General features: G+C 40.1%; 1 protein-coding gene across 4 annotated transcripts; it reads right to left on the reverse strand.

The window, feature by feature from the left end:
• Nucleotides 1–18,664: 18,664 nt before the first annotated feature.
• borcs7 (BLOC-1 related complex subunit 7) lies at nt 18,665–21,959 on the reverse strand. Of its 4 annotated transcripts, none has more exons than XR_012595170.1 (5): nt 21,808–21,959; nt 19,515–19,577; nt 19,186–19,297; nt 19,047–19,063; nt 18,665–18,930 (listed from the first exon to the last, which is right to left on the reverse strand). XR_012595170.1 is itself a non-coding variant. In XM_074645553.1 (5 exons), exons 1-5 carry the CDS (start codon nt 21,937–21,939, stop codon nt 18,896–18,898), a joined length of 291 nt encoding a protein of 96 aa, XP_074501654.1. In that variant the 5' UTR covers nt 21,940–21,959; the 3' UTR covers nt 18,665–18,895. The 4 variants fall into 4 exon arrangements, 3 of the variants coding, with proteins under 3 accessions (XP_074501654.1, XP_074501653.1, XP_074501656.1); XM_074645553.1 differs by having other exon boundaries at nt 19,186–19,229; XM_074645552.1 differs by having other exon boundaries at nt 19,047–19,067; nt 19,186–19,229.
• Between the last annotated feature and the right edge of the window lie 76 nt (nt 21,960–22,035).

Consider the following 22,035-nt stretch of genomic DNA (forward strand, 5'->3'; position numbering starts at 1 on the left):
CGGTGTAGTGCATTGCTGCCTCCTACAGGCGAAGAGTCGACATGGCTGTTTTCCTCTCAGAGACCTCGAGCATTACTATATGTTATTCTATTATATGGCCCAATCATAATAATGCAGGACTGTGAGGATCCATCCATTTCATACAGGAGACCAGCAACAAGCTACCGATGCGCGTTCATCCCACAGAGGTTCATATGAGACAGCAGAGCAGTCACATCAAAGGTCACCTTGAGTAAGATAAGATAAGATAAGATAAAATAAGATAGAACTTTATTAATCCCAAAGTAAATTCTTGTGCCAGAGATTGCTCAAAAATACAACAAAACTACAACAAGTTCAAGTGTATAAAGTAAAAAGTACTATTTCTAGCACCAGTGCCTGAAAGAATAACAATTAAGTAAGATACATTTAGTAAAATGAGTAAATAAGATAAGTAAAATAAAAAAGGTAGTAATATTACATCAAGTAATATTGTATGTGATGAGAAAACACATAATATTGCACATGTTTTGGAAATTAATATTGCACACAATGAAGAGTGATATTGCACATGAGAATGGAAAACGTAGTATTGCACATGATATTGATATTATAGTTGTTGTCAGTGTCCGGTGTTTTCAGCTGTCCATCCTGCAGAAGGAGGAGGAGTTCTATAGTCTGATGGCCACTGGTAGGAAAGACCTCCTGTGGCGTTCTGTGGTGCACCTCGGTGGTCTCAGTCTACAGCTGAAGGTGCTCTGGTATGACTCCAGTGTGGCGTGCAGAGGATGAGAGGCGTTGTTTCTAATACTAAGTAGTTTCCTCAGCATCCTCCTTTCCGACACCTCCACCAAAGACTCCAGTTCAACTCCCAGGACAGAACCTGCTTTCCTGATGAGCTTGTTGAGTCTGTTAGCGCCTGCTGCCTTCACCCTGCGGCCTCGACACACTACAGCGTAGAAGATGACGCTGGCCACCACCGAGTGATAAAACATCTGCAGCATGGTTCTGCAGACGTTGAAGGATCTGAGTCTCCTGAGAAAAAACAGGCGGCTCTGACCCTTCTTAGTAGGCCACAGTGTAAATCAACATAACTTGAATATAACTGAAAACATATCATTTATTTCTTCCTTTATCTTCTGGTAAATCAACATTTCCCCCTAGCTGGTAATAATGACATAGTAGTATGAGAAGAAGAGTTTTCTCCTGAAGTCTTGGCTCATTAAACTGTGTGTTGCTGATGAGAGGAGCTGCTGTGATTGGCATTAAGCTATTGAAGCTTCCCTTAACTCCACCTGCTGCTGGCAGCAATATTTGATCATGAGGCTGCTGATCAAAGTGAGTATGATCGGATTATTTGATTACTCCATTTGATTTGACTTTAATTTAGTGCTGACTATCTGTCATTGTGACATCACAATTCTTGCAGGGATTCTTATCTTCCGTGATGTCATGTACGACGTCACAGAGAAGGGTAGCAGTCTCACAAGTTATTGGGCGAGGCTTATGTTCCATGTCATGTGTGATGTCATGTGTGACGTCACTGGCCACCCAAGACCGAGCTTACATATAGGACCCGTTTCTGTCATCTCTAAACTCCGGTCTCCCATTGAGGAGACCAGGAGAGCTCTGAACATCTCTGTCAAACGCCAGAGACAAGGTTGTGAGCCTATAGGCGGAGAATGGAACCTCTGAGCGCAACCCGAGCAGTGTCAGCGGCAGAGCAGAGATGGCGCCAGAATTAGGAACAGACGGGCAATCAACTTAGACAGGGGTGGCATTTTTTCACCTCACATAGCCTTTATTAAAAAGGGACTGTTTGTAACTTCTTACACGTATAAATCAATTCGGGTCAGTGTCCCATGCGCGTTCACAGAAGCACCAAAACCACAAAGTTCTATCTAGTGAGGCCCGTCTGTTAAACAGTGTTGGCCTCGGTCGGAGGACGCGGGGGAGACTGCAGCTTTGGCCTCCAGGGCCGGAGTCTCTGCTGTACTCTGCTCCTCTGCCTGCTTGCCTTCACTCAAATCTCGCTCCACCTCACATGCATGCGCGCACACTCCACACTGCAGAAGAGTTAGTAGCTCTGAGAAATAACTGCTGCAGCTCCTCCAAACCAACAGAGGTTTCCCGTGTCTTGTGAAGTGACGGGGCTCCGCAGAGAGAAACGTTATCGTCTCCGACTGGGTGTCGATGTCTCCCCTGTTCTGACCGCGGTCGGGAGGCTTAAGCAGGAGAAGACAACACTAGGATCAGCAGTGATTCATGGAGAGACCTTCGTCTGGTCAGCTAACATTACTGCCAAGCAGCTGAAATATAGAGTGATACTGTGGTTTTAGCTGACGTGTGTTTAGCTCACTGTTTTGATGCTCGCTCACATTCAGCAAGGGCGTGCACAAGGGCGAGTGCGAGCAACAGGACGCTGACTTTCATTGACTTAACGGCCACAGGTGTCGCTGTTACAATCAATTTCTGATTCTTACAAACAGTCCCTTTAATTTTTTTAATTTTTTCAATTTTTCTGTCTCAAATCAAATAAGCTGACATATATCTGAAAAGTCTACTATGTGTCACAGCTTCCTAATTTTCACCAATGGTGGAATGTAACTAAGTACGTTTACTCGTGTATTAATCATTTCTGAGATGTCAGCAGGATTATTACTTTATGCATCATGTAAGCAGTCAGATTACACACAGTATTTAGGCTACAATAGAGGCAGTATTGAGCACAGCATGGAAATGTAACCTGATGCAACAACTTTATCAATTCATACAGTTTTTGGAGAAAATTTAATCAAAAACGGCAGAAATGCAGAAAATGTTCAAGTATTGACACAGTTCTGCATGAGTCAAGCTTTACCTATATATACAACTTTCTGTAATAACGTTTCACATCTGGCAAAGTGTGCTGGCTAAAAGCAGAGATATCATACATGCTGATATTACTAATATCTTTCACCATGCAACTCCCAAACTGCAAACCAGCCTGTGATCAGCACCACGGACAGCAGCCAAATTTAACAACGCTAATTTAACAACCTGAACTGGACTTAGCTGCCAAATGTAATCACAGACACAGATTTCAGTAGGTGCACATTTTCCAACATATGAGATGTAACAATTACAGTGCTATATAGTTAGGTAACTCGAGGGAACGAGATACCTAACTTGAAGGAATGAGTTACTAACTCGAGGGAACGAGTTACTACTTTTAGCCTCCGTCTGCCACATGGCCGGATTTAACAGCTGTCATAAAGTCACACAGTCTTTGCTTTGATTTTCCTGATTTTACTTTACTGTTATTTCCTGGCAATTTCCTCACATTTCTCCTAATTAACAGGCCCTTAATTGCAGTGGAAACAAACTCCTCTGATCCCCTGAATATGGCCTGGAGTCTACCTGCCAGTGGAGCACTAGCTCCATGCACACGTCCATGCCTGGCAGGTGGACTCTGAAACAATGGCTGTGGCCTGAAGCCTACGTGCCAGTGGAGCACTAGCTCCGTGCACACGTCCATGCCCGGCAGTTTCGCCACGGATCCTTTGTCACCCCGTAGGTAGGATCTTGCCCGTGGCGAGGTGTAGTCTAGGCTGACAACCTTGTCTCTGGCGTCTGACAGAGATGTTCAGAGCACTCCAGGTCTCCTAAATGGGAGACCGGAGCTTAGAGGAATGAGAGAAACGGGTCCTATAAGTAAACTCGGTTTTGGGAGGCCCGTGACATCACGCATGACGTCACACGACCTGTGACGTCACATCACGGAACATAAGAATTGTGACGTCACCTCTGAGATAGTCAGCACTTAATGAAACAGTTTAATGAGCCAAGACTTGAGGAGAAAACTCTTCTGGTCATACTATGATGTCATTATTGTCAGTTTTTCAGTTTGACTCAAGTTCTGTTGATTTACACTGTAGCCTAGTCAAGGTGACCTTTGATATGACTGCTCTGCTGTCTCACAGACAGACAGACAGACACAGACTTTTTGATCCTGATGGAAATTCAAGTTTCCAGCATCACAGTTCCATAGTGCTAAACATGTTAGTAAAGAGGCAGTAAAAAAGTTAGTAGTGTATAGTACAAAAAAATATACCAGATATAAAAATACAAGATGAAGAAAACTTAAAACTGAATATAGTGCAGGGTAACAGCTGTGATACACGACTATTAAAAAAGTGAATATAAGACATATGAACCTGTGTGGGATGAACGTGCATCGGTACATTCTTGCTCGTCTCCTGTATGAAATGGATGTATCCTCACTGGATGAACCATAGTAACGTGGTTCTGGGTCATCCATCTACTGTCCACTCCCTCTTCCTCTCCTCGCAGTTCTCATACATTAGCTCCGTGTTGTTGACTGTGTAGTGGCTGTAGCTGCTTCGACATACAGTAGTCTATGTTCATGTTCAAGTTTGCTTTTCTAAAATCACAGTTTTCCCTGCTATTGTAAAAACTACGTGAAGATCATCCGGACGAGTCGATGCACGGCACGGGACCGCACGGGTGAGGGGGGTGAGAACGAGGGTGATGTAATCTATCGATGCAATGGATCGATACAATGTTGACGTCCTGCAGAAGCAGTACACAATACCGCGAATCCTCTACTAGTCCTTCTGTTAGGATGTGTGGCGGAACTGGTTGTTTACTAATGCGCGATGCTACGCACTGATAAAACCATGTTCTCTTTTCTGAATATGCTCTTTCTGATTTACACAATATCATTTTACAGGGCAAACATTGCCAGAAGAATTACATGTCGTTATCTATATTAATAATAATGGTCCAATATGGTGTAAGATTCTAGTTTGATGTCAAAAACGATCCTATTTTCTCGGTGGAGGACGGCCTTTATCTGCAGACCTGATGGCTCGTGGTAATCAAGTCTGCTGCTATATGTTACAAATAGATGTTAGTCTGGATGCTCTGCAACTCTTTCTCAGCAGGTAGATGGTTGAACAGTTCATCGGCGGTGTAGGAGCTAAAATCTAATACTTTAGCTACTGAGGTGATTAGCCCTGGACTGACGCGCTTTTCGCTGTAGATGGTACCTTTAGTTGTCTGTTGTGCTGTACAAAAGTGATCCTGAGTCCGCTCGTTGGTTTTACAATAATAGTTCATTTATTCCTAATATGGTATTAAGGAAGCAAGTCCAGTTACCATAGCAACGAGTAAACAATAATAACACGGCAAACAATTCAGCGTCCCTGCGGTCAAAAACCCTTTGCCCTTCCGGGCCAAACCCTGACGCCAACAACACACCTCCTTACCTATATACCCGTGACTGGGTCAGTCAATTAATGCAATGCCACCTAGTGTTCATAAAAGTGAATTACACCACAACCTCAGTATGCCAGCATCAGGTTTTGGCTCTTACAGGCGGAATTAAGGTAAATAAGAAGTAATGCTGTAGTGGTGCTGGCCTTTTGAACATGGCAGCTAGAAGCAGTGACAGTTAACCTGCAGCAGTAAGATAGAGTAGGCTACCTACACAAGATGATTTCCTGCAGGTGGTGAAAGAAATGGCCTGTGTGTCCCAGAATATCACAGGCAGCACAGAGAAGCACAGAAAACCCCCCTCAACCAAGATATTAGTAATATCAGCATGTATGATATCTCTGCAACCTTAGTACAACAAGTTTGATATATAGGTAAAGCTTGACTCATGCAGAACTGTGTCAATACTTGAACAGTTTCTGCATTCATGTGGATCACCTTGCACCCGTTTTTTAATTGACTTTTCTCTGAACAATTATTGCTGTAACAAAATAACATATTATTATCCAAAGCCTCCATCCGCCACATGGCCTGATTTAGCAGCTGTCATAAAGTCACACAGTCTTTGCTTGGATTTGACTGATTTTACTTTTTTTTTTACTTACTGTTATTTCCTGGCAATTTCTTCACATTACTATGTAATTAGCAGGGCGTTAATTGCAGTGCATGCAGTGTGTGCATTTTCATTACAAGTTGAAGTACAAACATGTCTTTTTTTTTATGAATTAATAAAGTTGTTGCATCAGGTTACATTTCCATGCTGTGCTCACTATGGCCTCTATTGTAGCCTAAATACTGTGTGTGATCTGGCTGCTTACATGATGCATAAAGTAATAATCCTGCTGACATCTCACAATTGATTAGTACTTGAGTAAATGTACTTAGTTACATTCCACCACTGCTGACAGTTATGAAGCTGTGACAAAGAGTAGACTGCTCAGTTAATTCTGTGTGTCAGCTTATTTGATTTGAGACAGATAAAATAAACGCTCTGAACCCGCCATGTTGCAGGATTCTAGCCTGTGATGTCACAAGGTTGGTTTAGGGTGAACACATTTTCAAACCCCCAAACCGGGACCCAAAGTCTAGCCCACCGCACGTTCATGCATGCACTTATACATGCACCATAGGCTCATGAGGATAATATTGAGTGTGACAAAACATGATAAAAGTCGATGTAAGCGCTGAAAATAAGTATTAAATAGTAGCCTAAATATTATATTTTTAATATTATTCCACACAGACGGACCGACCGGCTCCGAGCGGTGTGGACCGGGGAACCCCAATCTTCGCTCCGTGGTGTCTGTCGGTTTGTGAGTCTAACCGAGTTAGATAGTTGCTTATTTAGTTAGTTAGTTAAAATGGTAAATGGACTTGCATTTATATAGCGCTTTTCTAGTCTTCCGACCACTTAAAGCGCTTTACACTACATGTCAGCATTCACCCATTCACACACACATTCATACACTGATGGCAGAGACTTCCATGCAAGGTGCCAACTTTGCCCGTCAGGATCTAATCTAAATACTCATTCACACCCCGATGGCTCAGCCTTCGGGAGCAATTTGGGGTTAAGTGTCTTGCTCAAGGACACATCGACATGTGACCGTAGCAGCCGGGGATCGAACCACCGACCTTCCGATTGGTGGACGACCTGCTCTATCTCTGTTTGCTTTGGAGATAAGTTTGACTTTGTGATGGTAGTTTTGGTATGCTAATGTTGAGCCGGTAGCCATAGGTCTCTAACGTTGTATCTGTGTAAGTCAGCCGAGCCAACCAACCTGGGGACGTCACAGACTAGAGTACTGCAACATGGCGGCGCTCTTGCCACGAAAAACGGAGCTTCTTTTTTTCTTTTAAATGCTGACATTTGTCCTGTTTGTTATATAATTGTTAATTAGAGTGAAAATCCATTTAGTAAACCAGCTTAACTTGGTTGAACATTTCATTTCCACTTTAAGGGTGATGACTGGGCTTTAAAACAGGAAATAAGGGACTTATTAAAGGGACTATTTGTAACTTTTTAAGCGTATAAATGTAGCGGGTCGCCACACATGCGCGCTCGCATATGCGCGCTCGCGTGTGGCTGGAGCCTCGTCTCCGCTGCATGCTCTCCTTCACTCAGAATGCGCGCGCGTCCTCGCTGTCTCGCTCCACCTCTAGACGTGAACGCGCGCTCACTACACACTGCAGAAGAGTTAGTTTAGCTCTGAGAATATCTAGTGAATGCACAGGGGACGTTTGTGCAGAAATAAATGCTGCAGTTCCTCCAGACCAACAGAGCTTTCCCGTGTCTTGTGAAGTGACGGAGCTCTTCAGAGAATTACGTTACCCTCTCGTTACCGACCAGGTGCCGGTGTCTCCTTTGCTCTCTCCGGCTGCGGGCGGAGAGAGCAGGGAGACACGCTGCAGAGCCCCGCTGCTTCAGCCTGCACTTAGGCAGGAAAAGCCAACACTTGGATCAGATCTAAATCATGTTCATGGAGAGACCTTTGTCTGGTCAGCTAACATTACTGCCAAGCAGCTGAAATATAGAGTGATATTGTGGTTTTAGCTGATGTGTGTCGCCTCACTGTTTTGAGCGATGCTCGTTCAGGTATATTTAGAGCGAGCAAGCGCGAGCCCGACGCAGACTTTCGTTGATTTCACGGCCACAGGTGTCGCTGTTAAGAAGCATTTCTGAAAGTTACAAATAGTCCCTTTAACATTGCACTACTTATTTTTGCATACTAAAACATATTCATGCACCAGCCCTTTGCTGATTAAGAAGTCACTTTTTCTGTTCATGTACACATTGCTGTAGACTTTTTGCTATATTTACCTAAACTGCTGACTTAAACTAAGTAATATACAAGAACTGGTGGTGGTAGTGTGCTAACAAATTTCCCATTGCATGTTGATATCACGTTGTGTTACCTCAAGAAATTGAAAGTGGACAGTGAAGTGACATCTTAGTGTAGGACTTTTATAGTATTTTCATAGTTTCAGTATGACTCATTCAGTTTATATACAATCTACATCAGATTGGAGCACCCAGTGTGGTGAAACTGGGGACTCATGATACAAAAATAAGTTAAAAAGTTACCATTTCAGTTATAGGACTGTTCTCTCTGTTTATTTGAACATTTAGCAGTGCTACTACTTTACCTCAAATCCACATCCTGATTTGACTCAGTGGAAATTGAAATAACCTGGTGCCTTATTATCAGAATCTGATTTATTTTTGATATAGTTTTGTCATACTAACCTTAGATCTACTCATCAATTCAAAGTTGTACTACTGAGATTGTTGATTTTAGGCGCCACCAAAATTAAATTTACTCATGTATTTAAATTACCAATACAAACTGAATGTTGGGAAATTAAGGGAAATGAAATGAACTGATTGCTGAATAATGTGTTTGTTTTGAGAATGTAGTTCAAGAATATTTGGAAATATAAATACAAAATACCATTGAGTCTGTTTTTATTTTTGTGTGCAGTTATTTAAGGAGCAGCTGCTGATCAAGGATCAAATCCCAGGATGTACGTAAAAGGTTTGTATTAACAAATTGCCCCTTGACCCCCTACAGCTTCTTTTATAGATGATCTTCACCATCTGGGCCAGACAGCTGAGGACATGAGACGGCAGAAGAGAGACATGAAGATGTCTACTGTCATGTCCTACTGACATCAAGGCCTCTGTTCCACTTCAAATAGACCACTACAGTCTTTGCACTGATTAGAAGAAGTCATGTTGCCAGTCACAGCCACTAGAGGTAGACACTTCGAATACATCTCACACCCGCAATCCAATTTCCATTTTCACTGTTATAATTTACAGGTATTTATGGGTTAAAACAAGCCAGCAACAGCAATATTTGATCATGAGGCTACTAATCAATGTGAGTATGATCAGATTATTTGATAACTCCATTTGATCTGACTGTAATTTAGTGCTGACTATCTGTCATTGTGACATCACAATTCTTGTGGGGATTCTTATCTTCCGTGATGTCATGTATGACGTCACAGAGAAGGTTAGCAGAATTACAAGTTATTGGGCGGGGCTTATGTTCCGCAGTGGTGGAATGTAACTAAGTACATTTACTCAAGTACTAATCAATTGTGAGATGTCAGCAGGATTATTACTTTATGCATCATGTAAACAGCCAGATCACACACAGTATTTAGGCTACAATAGAGGCCATAGTGAGCACAGCATGGAAATGTAACCTGATGCAACAACTTTATCAATTCATAAAAAAAAAGACATGTTTGTACTTCAACTTGTAATGAAAATGCACACACTGCATGCACTGCAATTAAGGGCCTGTTAATTACGTAGTGATGTGAAGAAGTTGCCAGGAAATAACAGTAAAGTAAAATCAGTCAAATCAAAGCAAAGACTGTGTGACTTTATGACAGCTGCTAAATCAGGCCATGTGGCAGACGGAGGCTTTGGATACAAATATGTTATTTTGTTACAGCAATAATTGTTCAGAAAAAAGTAAAATTAAAAAACGGGTGTAAGGTGATCCACATGTTTGCAGAAACTGTTCAAGTATTGACACAGTTCTGCATGAGTCAAGCTTCTACCGATATATCAAACTGTTTGTACTAAGGTTGCAGAGATATCATACATGCTGATATCACTAATATCTTGGGTGAGGGTTTTTTTTCTGTGCTTCTCTGTGCTGCCTGTGATATTCTGTGACACACAGGCCATTTCTTTCACCACCTGCAGGAAATCATCTTGTGTAGGTTGCCTACTCTATCTTACTGCTGCAGGTTAACTGTCACTGCTTCTAGCTGCCATGTTCAAAAGGCCAGCACCACTACAGCATTACTTCTTATTTACCTTAATTCCTCCGATGAACTGTTCAACCATCTACCTGCTGATAAAGAGCTGCAGAGCATCCAGACCAACATCTATTTGTAACATATAGCAGCAGACTTGATTACCACGAGCCATCAGGTCTGCAGATAAAGGCGCTCCTCCCCCGAGAAAATAGGATCGTTTTTTAATTTAAAACTAGAATTTTACACCATATTGGACCATTATTATTAATATATTTAGATAACGACATATAGGTATTAAATCAGGTCAGTAACAAAAAATATGTTCTTCTCATACCAGTTTTGATTGAATAAGATTGTTCTATTGATTACAATTGTTCTGTTGATCCACAAGGAGTAAAATTACGGGCAAATAATATCTTCCAATAAGACAATATTTGTCTATGAAATTTTGACAACTTCAAAAGGCAATTTTGTAATTTCAAAATCACATTTTAGCAAAAACCCAAGCCCTCCATTTAAATAAAAATGTTTCTGGGGATGTGGAAGCATATTGACTCAGTTTGTGCTATAAAGGTTTTTATCCAATTTCATTTGAACACTCCTACTATTGATTCAAAGTCAAGCATTTTTAATCCTCCCTTATTACATTCTTTGACCAGTTGTGATTTTCTAAGATAATGTGTTTTATTTCTACATATAAAATTGTATATTACAGAGTTAACCTTTTTGATATTTTTAGGAGCAATATACAAAAAGTGGCACGGAGAGACAAATTTTGATATACTCTCAGCTTATACAATAAGTTTAATGGAAAGGATACTCATAAACCAATGATTTAGGGATTTATTCAGAATCTCTGAATCTGAATATTATTTTTTGTTTTGTTTTTTCCTTTTATGTATATCTTTTATTAAGTATATGCCTGAATATTTCCCTTTGAGTTTTACGGGAATGGACTTTATCTGTACAAGGAAACAGTGGTGGTGGTAGTAGTTTGCATATGTTCAAATTCATATTTAAACCAGATGCCCTGGAGAAAATAGAAATTATGCTCAAAGTTTTTCTAATATTACTGATTTGTCCTTTAAGAAAACAATCAGTTAAGCCAGCAGCGGAGTGCATAAAATGAAGAGTTTTTGGTGATATGGGACACCCTTGTCTGATCCCACGAGAAATCATTAGTCTATAGGGCTCATTCCTGGATTTAGGGAGATAGAACTGATTATTTCATTATAGAGCATTTCAATGACTTTGCAAAAGTTATTACCAAATCCACATTTTTCTAGTGTTTGGATCAAAAAAGCATGTTGAAAGCTTTGAAAAAAAGTCAATAATTAGAATGAGACTTTCTGATTCTATAAGGGATTGGTAGTCTAGCATATCCAGTATTCGTTTTACATTGTTTTGTACTGTATATGTCTATTTTAATGAAGGCTGACTGAAATTCATCAACCAGTTTGACCAGAACGTGTTTAAGCTGATTTGCATATACAAGAGCTATTAGTCTGTAGTCATGGCAATGAAGAGTTATTGGCCTCCAGTTGTCAGTTACATTAAATTCTTATTTGGTTTAGGTAGCCTCGGGTTAGCAGCCCTCGTTTCATTGTGGGGGATAAACATCCATTTTCTTGAGAGACAAAAACAGCTTGATGTAGTAGATCTCTAATGTCATTACAAAAGAGCTAATACAATTCTGATTCCTGGGGATTTTCCATTTTCTCATCTGCTTCGGTGCAATTTCAATTTCTGGTATATTTAAATCATCTTCTAATACTTTCTTATCCTTCTCATTCAGTGTTTTTATGTTGTCTATGGGAACGAATAGGCTCTTTCTCTCTCTCTGAAATTACCTGTGATTGGTCAAAGTCTCCCATCACGGGCTAGATTTTTTAAAGCCTGAAAACAGAGCCATGAGGAGGAGCAGAAGTAGTTTTCTCTCAGAGCACTTGAATTACAATACGCTGAAAGTTTATTATGTAATTTTTGCCCAATGATGCCAAAAACGTGTTGCCTACTGAAGCTTTAAATGAATGTTCTTTGGAAAAAAGCTGTTTCAGAGTTTGCTCTTATAAAAATGCCTGTGGTATCTGACCAGTCAGCACAAACACGATATTTAGTCTTGAAGTCCTGAGGTGAGAAGATGTGAGGTGTTCCCTGATGAGCCACTGTCCCTGGACCTGTACCCTCGCAGACCTCGGGGCTCTGATATGACGGCGTGCTATCGTAGAGGAAGAACATAATTATGACTCAAGGTTTATGAGGGGAGCTGAGAATGGCCTGACAGCATGCAGGACTTTGAACCCCCATCACAGGGTCAGTTTTAAAGGGCTTTGAAGATTTAAAGTGGGTTTTTTTGCATGCCTTTAGTAGTTAGTCAGTTAGTTAGAGCTACAGTGGGAAGAAATGGAGCAAATATGATTTTAAAAAGTTATATAACGGTCACGATATATCCTGACAGTAGTGCATGAGCCCGGAAAGCTAAAAAAAAATCATGTGCATCTGTGTCAGCCGGTGTCCTCCGGTGTCCTCCGGTGTCCTCCGGTGCTCCTAACGGCATCTGCAAGATTTCACAGACCGGAGGAAAACGACCAATCAGAGCTGATCTGGAGTTTGCTGTACAACTGCTGTCTATGAGAGCCGGCTGTCAATCACTCGCGATTTCTGAACGGTCAAACTAGGCAGCGCTGATCAAATATGAATCAATATTCTGTTGCTGTAATGCCTATTTCTCTCCCCAAATGTTTTCAGAAACATCTTGTAGTCCTCCTGTCTGGGAAATCTTGCAGATGCCATTAGGAGCTACAGAGGACACCGGAGGACACCAAAGGACACAGAGGCACATGATTTTTTCTTTTTCAGATTACCTGGTTCAGAAATAATAAATAACTTTTTAAAATCATATTTGCTCCAATTCTACCCACTGCAGCTTCAAGCAAGTTTGATATGAATCTGTATCATTCTATACAGACGTAGGCAAAGTTGTTGGTAACGTTCCGTTAAAGAGAGAAAAACCCACAATGGTCACTGAAATAACTTGAAACTGACAAAAGTAATAATAAATAAAAATTCACTGAAAATGAACTAATGAAAATCAGATATTGTTTTTGAATTATGGTTCAGCAGAATCATTTAAAAAAACAAACTAATGAAACTGGCCTAGACAAAAATGATGGTAACATTAACTTAATATTTTGTTGCACAACCTTTTGAGGCAATCACTGCAATCAAGTGATTTCTGTAACTCTCAATGAGACTTCTGCACCTGTTGACAGGTATGTTGGCCCACTCCTCGTGAGCAAACTGCTCCAGCTGTCTCAGGTTTGAAGGGTGCCTTCTCCAGACTGCATGTTTCAGCTCCTTCCACAGATGTTCAATAGGATTTAGATCAGGGCTCATAGAAGGCCACTTCAGAATAGTCCAATGTTTTGTTCTTAGCCATTCTTGGGTGTTTTTAGCTGTGTTTTGGGTCATTATCCTGTTTGAGGACCCATGACCTGCAACTGAGACCAAGCTTTCTGACACTGGGCAGCACATTTCGCTCCAGAATGCCTTGATAGTCTTGAGATTTCATTGCACCCTGCACATATTCAAGACACCCTGTGCCAGATGCAGCAAAGCAGCCCCAGAACATAACCGAGCCTCCTCCATGTTTCACATTAGGTACAGTGTTCTTTTCTTTGGATGCTTCATTTTTGCGTCTGTGAACATAGAGCTGATGTGACTTGCCAAAAAGCTCCAGTTTTGTCTCATCTGTCCAAAGGACATTCTCCCAGAAGCTTTGTGGCTTGTCAATATGCATTTTGGAAAATTCCAGTCTCGCTTTTTTATGATTTGGTGTCCTCCTCGGTTGTCTTCCATTAAGTCCACTTTGGCTCAAACAGTGACGGATGGTGCGATCTGACACTGATGTACCTTGACCTTGGAGTTCACCTCTAATCTCTTTGGAAGTTGTTCTGGGCTCTTTGGTTACCATTCGTATTATCCGTCTCTTCAATATGTCATCAATTTTCCTCTTGCGGCCACGTCCAGGGAGGTTGGCTACAGTCCCATGGACCTTAAACTTCTGAATAATATGTGCAGCTGTAGTCACAGGAACATCAGGCTGCTTGGAGATGGTCTTATAGCCTTTACCTTTAACATGAAGGTCTATAATGTTCTTTCTGATCTCCTGAGACAACTCTCTCCTTAGCTTTCTGTGGTCCATGTTCAGTGTGGTACACACCATGACACCAAACAGCACAGTGACTACTTTTCACCCTTTAAATAGGCAGACTGACTGATTACAAGTTTGAAGACACCTGTGATGCTATTTACAGGACACACCTTAGTTTAATATGTCCCTATGGTCACATTATTTTACATCTTTTCTAGGGCTACCATCATTTTTGTCCTGGCCAGTTTCATTAGTTTGTTTTTTAAAATGATTCTGTTGAACCACAATTCAAAAGCAACAGCTGATTTTCATTAGTTAATTTTCAGTAAATTTTTATTTATTATTACTTTTGTCAGTTTCAAGTTATTTCAGTGACCATTGTGGGTTTTTCTCTCTTTAACGGAACGTTACCAACAACTTTGCCTACGTCTGTAACTATCTACATGCTGACTTGCTGGGATGTCATTGAAGGCCAGTATGTGTCCAGATCTGGAACATGCCATCTCATCAGCATGCAAATTCTCAACACACTGTACTGTACTAGTGTGGAACACGTGCAGCATGTAAGGTAACGAGACTCAGGGACGCCGTCAGGGTCAAGCAGCTGTTTGGCCTTCAGGCTGCTGATAACTTTACTCCTTATCGTGTCTCCGAGCTGATGATGCCAGCCAATGAAAGGCTCGGCTTTGTGGAGAAATATTCTTTTAATGTCGACCTTCCAAAACTTTTCCTTTTCTGTTCCCATGGTTGCTGTAAGTCTGGAGCACGCCACCACAATAATTACATCCTTTCTCAATCTTTAATTGTAATCAACTAATAAATGGATATTTGATATTACTAACATGAGGACATTTCTTTTGTATTACAAGTTTTCTGAAATGTTATGTTTAAATATGCAAATGGGGCATTCTCTTATGTGCTAATTTGCATAAATTTGGATAAATTGGATAAAGCCAGGCTCAAAATTCTTATTTCATTTTGTTGACATATTAGAGTCAAAGGTTTTTGCGGAGGCAATTTTGGATTCTCCTTTTATTTCTCCATAAATCAGAAAACCTTTTCCATGTTTTTAGGAATACAATGTTGTATAAATCAGGCTATGAATGATATATGAACAAACCCCAATGTCAAATCCTTCAGAATATAGATATGAACTGAAACTGGAAAGTTTAGTGTATGTAAGTTCTACTGAAGTGAACATTTCTGGCTCATCTGAGTAAATCTGAGAGAATACAGCCATTAAAGGTGCTATTGTTAAGTCTGATAACTTTCAGCCACTTGATGTCGCATTCTCCCTCCCCCGTTCCATTTCATTCACTTCCACTTCTCGAAAATGAGTTAGCATTTTTGCACTTCCGGTTAACAATCATAATAATTTTTTTTCAGGAAAAGACATACTTTTATTTAGTACCTTTTCTTAAAGCTATGTGGATATATTCTTATTTTTTTAATTATTCATCTACATAAAAATGTTATCAATATGACCTTTAAATTGTAAAATTTCATACATTTTGTAAGACACCACAAAGGTAAACATTTTTAAGTAGAGCTGTCAAAGTTAATGCAATGATAACACGCTAACACAGATTCGTTTTAACCCAACAGTTTTAAAACTAGAGTGAAGATACTGGCATCATATGAAACTAGAAAACCGAAGGAATCCATTGGTACCAACCATGTAAGGCTAACATGGAATGCTGGAATAACTACATAATGATGCTGATTAGTAAAAAGAGTGAATTCATGCTTTGTCAGGTCTGTTACCATGACGACAAGCAGACTTTTAAAATGCTTGTTTTCTGAATGGAGACTGGATGGATCAGTGCCAAACTTGTGCTAAATTTTGGCAAAGAAAAACTAGCAGGGGTCCCCTTTTATGCTAAATGCAGTACCTGTGAGGGTTTCTGGACAATATTTGTCATTGTTTTGTGTTGTTAATTGATTTACAGTAATACATATATACATACATTTGCATAAAGCAGCATATTTGCCCACTCCCATGTTGATAAGAGTATTAAATACTTGACAAATCTCCCTTTAAGGTACATTTTGAAAAGATAAAAAAAAAGTGTGATTAATTTGCGATTAATAGCGGTTAACTATGGACAATCATGCGATTAATCGCAATTAAATATTTGAATCGATTGATAGCCCTAATTTTAAGTAATTGATATCACCATGAAACTTCCCCAAATCAAGACAGTTATTTTTATTTTATTTCCACTAGTCTGAAAGAAGACAATATCCCCAAATCTCAAAACTGACCAGTGCATGAAAAAACAATGTTTTTGTCTTTTTTTTGTATCTTTTGTATCATTTCAATGCAAAAGAAAAGAGAATTGTAAGTAGGTACATTTGGGTCACATCACCGGACGCAACTCTGAACTGGAAGTGAAACAGGACCTCAGCATGAGGTTTAACACGTGTTTGCCTGAGATGCCCTCCTGCGGTGCACACTGCCAGGATCTTCTCCATCCTTGAACACAAGGGCGGTGTCCCTGCCAAAACCTTCCGCAATTAATCATTTGATGGTGAAATGTTAAATGTCTTAATTCTGTCCTGTCAAAACCTAAACACAAAATGATATGGCAAATTGTACACATAAAATCTCAAACCAAACTTTTCAAAACATGGATCTGCCTTAAGTGTTGGTACCAACCATGTCATACTAGCTTGTCAGGTAGGAGGTTAAATAACGCTCCAAACGTGCTAAATTTTGGCAAGGAAACACCGGCATTGCCATTTTCAAAGGGGTCCCTTGACCTCTGACCTCAAGATATGTGAATGAAAATGGGTTCTATGAGTACCCACGAGTCTCCCCTTTACAGACATGCCCACTTTATGATAATCAAATGCAGTTTGGGGCAAGTCATAGTCAAGTCAGCACACTGACACACTGACAGCTGTTGTTGCCTGTTGGGCTGCAGTTTGCCATGTAATGATTTGAGCATATTTATTATGCTAAATGCAGTACCTGTGAGGGTTTCCGGACAATACGTGTCATTGTTTTGTGTTGTTAATTTATTCCCCATAATAAATATATAAGCATATCTGCTCATTCCACATTAAATAGTTGACAAATCTCCCTTTAAGGTACATTTTGAACAGATGAAAAAATGTGAGATTAATTTGCGATTGATAGCGGTTAACTATGGACTATATTTTAATCGATTGACAGCCCTGTTTTTAAGTAATTGATATCACCATGAAACGTCCCTTAAATTAAGACAATTATTTTTGATTACAAGTTTTCTGAACTGTTGTTTAAATATGCAAATGAGGCATGATGTTATGCTAACTTTTGGTGAATTTAAAGGTCCCATATTGTAAAAAGTTGTATTTTCAGGTCTTTTACATTATAAAGCAGGTTTAAGTGCTATATAAATATACTGTCAATATACTGTTAAACTATCAAAACACTCAATATACGGAGAAATACACACAGCCCATATTCAGAAATTGCGCTTTTGAAACAAGCTTTTAGGATTTCTGTCCATTTGTGATGTCACAAATATACAATATTTAGACCATTACAGTTTTAAACGTAAACATTCTATATGTGTCCCAGTTTATTTCCTTGTTGCAGTGTATGTGAATGACATCAGCTGACAGGAAGTAAACATGGACCCAAGCTGTTGCCTAGCAACGCAATTCTGTTGCAATTCCGTTGAAATGCACTAAAACGGAGCATTTCAGACAGAGGGTAAAAACAGGTATATTCAGGCATGCCGCATGAGGAGAGTAACGTTTTTTTTTTTAAATTACAGCATGTAAACATGTTCTAATAGAAACACAAAATACAAGTATGAACCTGAAAATTAGCATGATATGGGACCTTTAATGGCATTGAAAGGAGGGGGAATGTAAAGTGTGATGTAAACACAGACAAGGCATTTAATAAATTAATGTAATACAATTCATCAAAACATTTTCACATAACTCAAGAATAAAAAATCCTTGCATTTCTTAAGCACAGGCACTGTGTTTGTGTTTGATACAGAGGAGCACATCATTTCCAGTCCCAGCTGCACTGACCAGCAGTGTGTTAGACAGTAGATATATGGCAGAATATCCAACGTTATTACACGGCTTTTGTTGAATACTTGATTCTGATTGGTCAATCACAGCATTCTACGGTCTGTTATTTCTTTATAACAGACCGTTGCTATCTATAACAGACCGTTGCTATGGGCGCAGTTCTGATGTCGGACTCTGGAGGACCGTTTTTGAGTCACATTATTGATGAAGCTTAATAAACTTGTGACAACACCCAGTGTTGCTGCGGGGCCTCAGGTTTCTACCCGGCGCTGCTCTGCCGGACACACCGGCTATGACCGCTCCGTCCTGCTCACGGCGATGACCTCATTATCGTTACGGTTCCCTTATAGCATCGGGTTTAAATCTGAAATATTGCCAAATAGGCGCTTTTTGCTTTTCGCTTCTCATCGTTTTGTCTGTGATGAACTAAATGGGTTTTATTTCTGTAAAAAAAAAAGCAAAACGACGGTGGGGGGCAGTGGGTATGTAATGTAATTGGTGTGTGCCTGACCACCGTGTAACACCGGTAACACCAACTACAGCCGTAAGCCTAACCTTATCCCTAATTTAAATCCTCCTGATGAGGCAGTGTCGGTTAACACAGTATCCTCCTGAGGATAGGGTGGGGGGGGCGTCCTCTTCTGCTCCGTCACTTCAGCAGGTGTTTCAACTGGTCCTGCAGGTTTTTAGAGTGCTCCACGCTGGAGGATGGAAAGGAGTCAGTGTTTGTTATCAGTTTGTGTTATGGCTTACTATTGAGACAGTGATGTCGACTGTTTTTACTGCAGTGTAAACAGAGGGTAGTGTTTAGACTTACTTCTTCTGGATGGCCTCCTGCCTTAGTGAAAGACAGACAGACACACACAGACAGACTCTTTCAATTATCACTTCCAATGTGAGTAGAAGTGAATGAGTTTCTCATGTTTGTACTGATTAAACAGCTGATTGATACTCACTGGTATTGTAAATGTGTGGTGATGATGGACATTTTCCTCAGACTCTGGAAGACAGACGATGATGTTGAATTTTGGCGATCATACAAACGACAGCAGATATCTTCCCTAACTCCTTTATCAAATTGTCACAAACACAGATTAGAAAGCCCTGAATGATGGAATGTAATCTTTTCGTCGTGACGCTCTCGGAGAGGCGTTCATTTTAACTCTTTAGTTGTGGTACTGTTGTCTTCCTCAATACTGAATAGTGTTTCCAGTGTTCTGTCCTCCCATCATGGCATGTTATATGATCAGGGGTGCATTCACGGACTCTATGTATTGATACTTACATCCTCAGAGTGCAGGATGGTATCCTCCTGAATGACCATATTTCTTGCTGCTTGACCGAGAAGCTGGAAGAGACATTAGACAACAATGTGGCAATTAAGGCTTCAACTGATTCATTTCATGACCAATTAATCTGCCAATGATTTTCTCCATGAATCAATTGATCGCTTTGTCTGTAAAATGTCAAACAGTCAAACACCCGTCACGATTTCCTGAAGCGCAAGGAGATGTCTTCAAATTGCTTGTTTTTGTCAGACAGAATATTTAGAAGATAAAGAAAAGCAGCAAATTCTCAAAACCGCGAAGATGGAACGAAGGAATCTTCAAACGATCAACATTGATCGATTAACCCCTTAAAACTCCGACGGCCCGCCAGCGTGCCCGGCCACTTTTCTGTCCTTCAGAGGTTGTAGCAGTTTTCAAGGTATTGGGAAAACACTGATATCATGTGAAAGCCTAAGGAATCCATTGGCACCAACCATGTCATACTAGCTTGTCGGGAATATCGCTAAATAACACTGCAAAGTTACAAGTCAAAGGGGTCCCTTGACCTCTGAGTTCAAGATGTGTGAATGAAAATGGGTTCTATGGGTACCCACGAGTATCCCCTTTACAGACATGCCCACTTTATGATAATCGCATGCAGTTTAGGGCAAAAACCATGCAGTTTCTTGCATGCAGTACAAATGTGTTATTTTCACCTATTCTAAAAGGGTGTATTTGAATATTTCTGCATACTGGAGTCCCTAAACAGTCTTGGAATTACATAAATTGGGTATCATACTGACGCAGCTAAGCTGAAACATTCATAACTATTGTGCATTTTGCCATAAAAGCAACACAACTGGCACAGACGTTGGTTTAAATGTTATGAAAAGATATAGATATCCGGGCGCTGAAAATTTTATCTTCACAAAAACACATATCTTCATCGCAACACATATCTTCATAAAAACATAACAACACATATCTTCACAAAAACACATAACACATATCTTCATCGCAACACATATCTTCATAAAAACATAACAACACATATCTTCATAAAAACACATAACAACACAGCTTCATAACAACAACACATCAAAACAACCCATAACTTCATAAAATCCATAACACATATCTTCATAAAAACACAAATCTTCATAAAAACATGACAACACATAGCTTAAATAAAAACACATAACAACACATCATAACAACAAACCGTAATCCACTCACAGGAGCACATCTAACAATACAACCCAAAGTTCTACCAAAGTATTGATTCAGTATTGCTTCAACTGTGATTAGAGGTTACTGGAGACCCAGAACTTCCAGCGATATCTCTGTCAATTTGACTGCTAATGAAAAGATAAGTGTACCGATGGAAAGCTGGAGATCTTGCCGTTCCATAGGTGTATTGTGTATTTGTCATTCTATCATGAAGACAAGGGGGTGAAGTTTGACCTTGAAGTGACCATGCTCCTTCTATTTGTTTTTCTCAGGTCAATAGCTTTTAAAAGCGACCTTAAAAAATAAAGAGGGGAAAAAACATCTGTGATCTTCTGACATCTTCTGCAGCAATCTCCAAATTTCAAAAGTTTTGCAATCAAATCACAGCATGATTTTTTTCTCTGGTGTTCCTCCAGGTCTTGGTGTCTTAATGTGCTATTCTGGAGGGATTATTGATCATTTTTTTAATCAATTTTGTGAATGGTAAAAAATGGTTAAATTTAGCACCAAATCTGTGTAACAAATGGTATCAACCCAGAAATTGCTGCAACAACTTATGAGACATAATACAGCATGTGAATGGCCATCACAAACTCATATCATCCTGTTCTAAACCCTGATACACTTTCACAATATATTTTTAAATCATTCATTTTATTTCTTATTGATGACTAGAACAACTTAACACATAGTGTGAGCTGCATCTCAAATGAATCATCAGGTTCCAGCTCTCAGATGATGTACACCACTTCTATGTGACATCTACTGCTGACTATTGATCATCCCGTCCCTATCTCCAGTGACTGTAGCTGCAACACAGTTTAACTGGACGCTTTCTGTCTATGAAGCAGTAATGTTAATGTTAGGATGATAGAAACATTAAGTTACAGCTAGTCTGTATTATTAATATCAAGCTAAGGAAAATACAATCTAAAGCTCAGTTTTCAGAGTTAAATCCCTGCTGATGGAGTCAGCGGCTGAATACAACATGGCGCTTCCGGTTGCTCTCTCCGTATCAGCTCATAGCTAGAAGCGATAAACAACCCGTTTCTAGTGATTAAACCACTCGTCTCGTTTTACCTCCTGACTGCGGGATCCCTTCAGCACTTGGCGGGTCAGTGCTATCACGTCCCCGCTGCAGGAGCCCACTTTATCGGATAATAAGCCCTTGACAGACTGGCCGAACCGCGGCTGCGACTCAGCTGACGCCATCTTCTGTTGTGGCTAGCTACTGACGGTGCGCGGGGAGGCTCAAAATACACAGAAGCGCGTCCAGTAGAACGATAAGATAATTACTGACGTCATGAT

This window comes from Sebastes fasciatus, chromosome 9, assembly GCF_043250625.1.
Source record: "Sebastes fasciatus isolate fSebFas1 chromosome 9, fSebFas1.pri, whole genome shotgun sequence".
Classification (NCBI taxonomy): Eukaryota; Metazoa; Chordata; class Actinopteri; order Perciformes; family Sebastidae; genus Sebastes; species Sebastes fasciatus.

Excerpts from the sequence above, each read along its gene's own strand:
- borcs7 (XM_074645552.1), bottom strand. The coding sequence starts at position 21,939 with ATGGCGTCAGCTGAGTCGCAGCCGCGGTTCGGCCAGTCTGTCAAGGGC. Across the intron at positions 19,230-19,514 it reads CCATCCTGCACTCTGAGGAT|AGTCTGAGGAAAATGTCCAT; the intron begins GTAAGTATCAAT and ends TCTGTCTTCCAG. Across the intron at positions 18,931-19,046 it reads CAGGAGGCCATCCAGAAGAA|CGTGGAGCACTCTAAAAACC; the intron begins GTAAGTCTAAAC and ends TCCATCCTCCAG.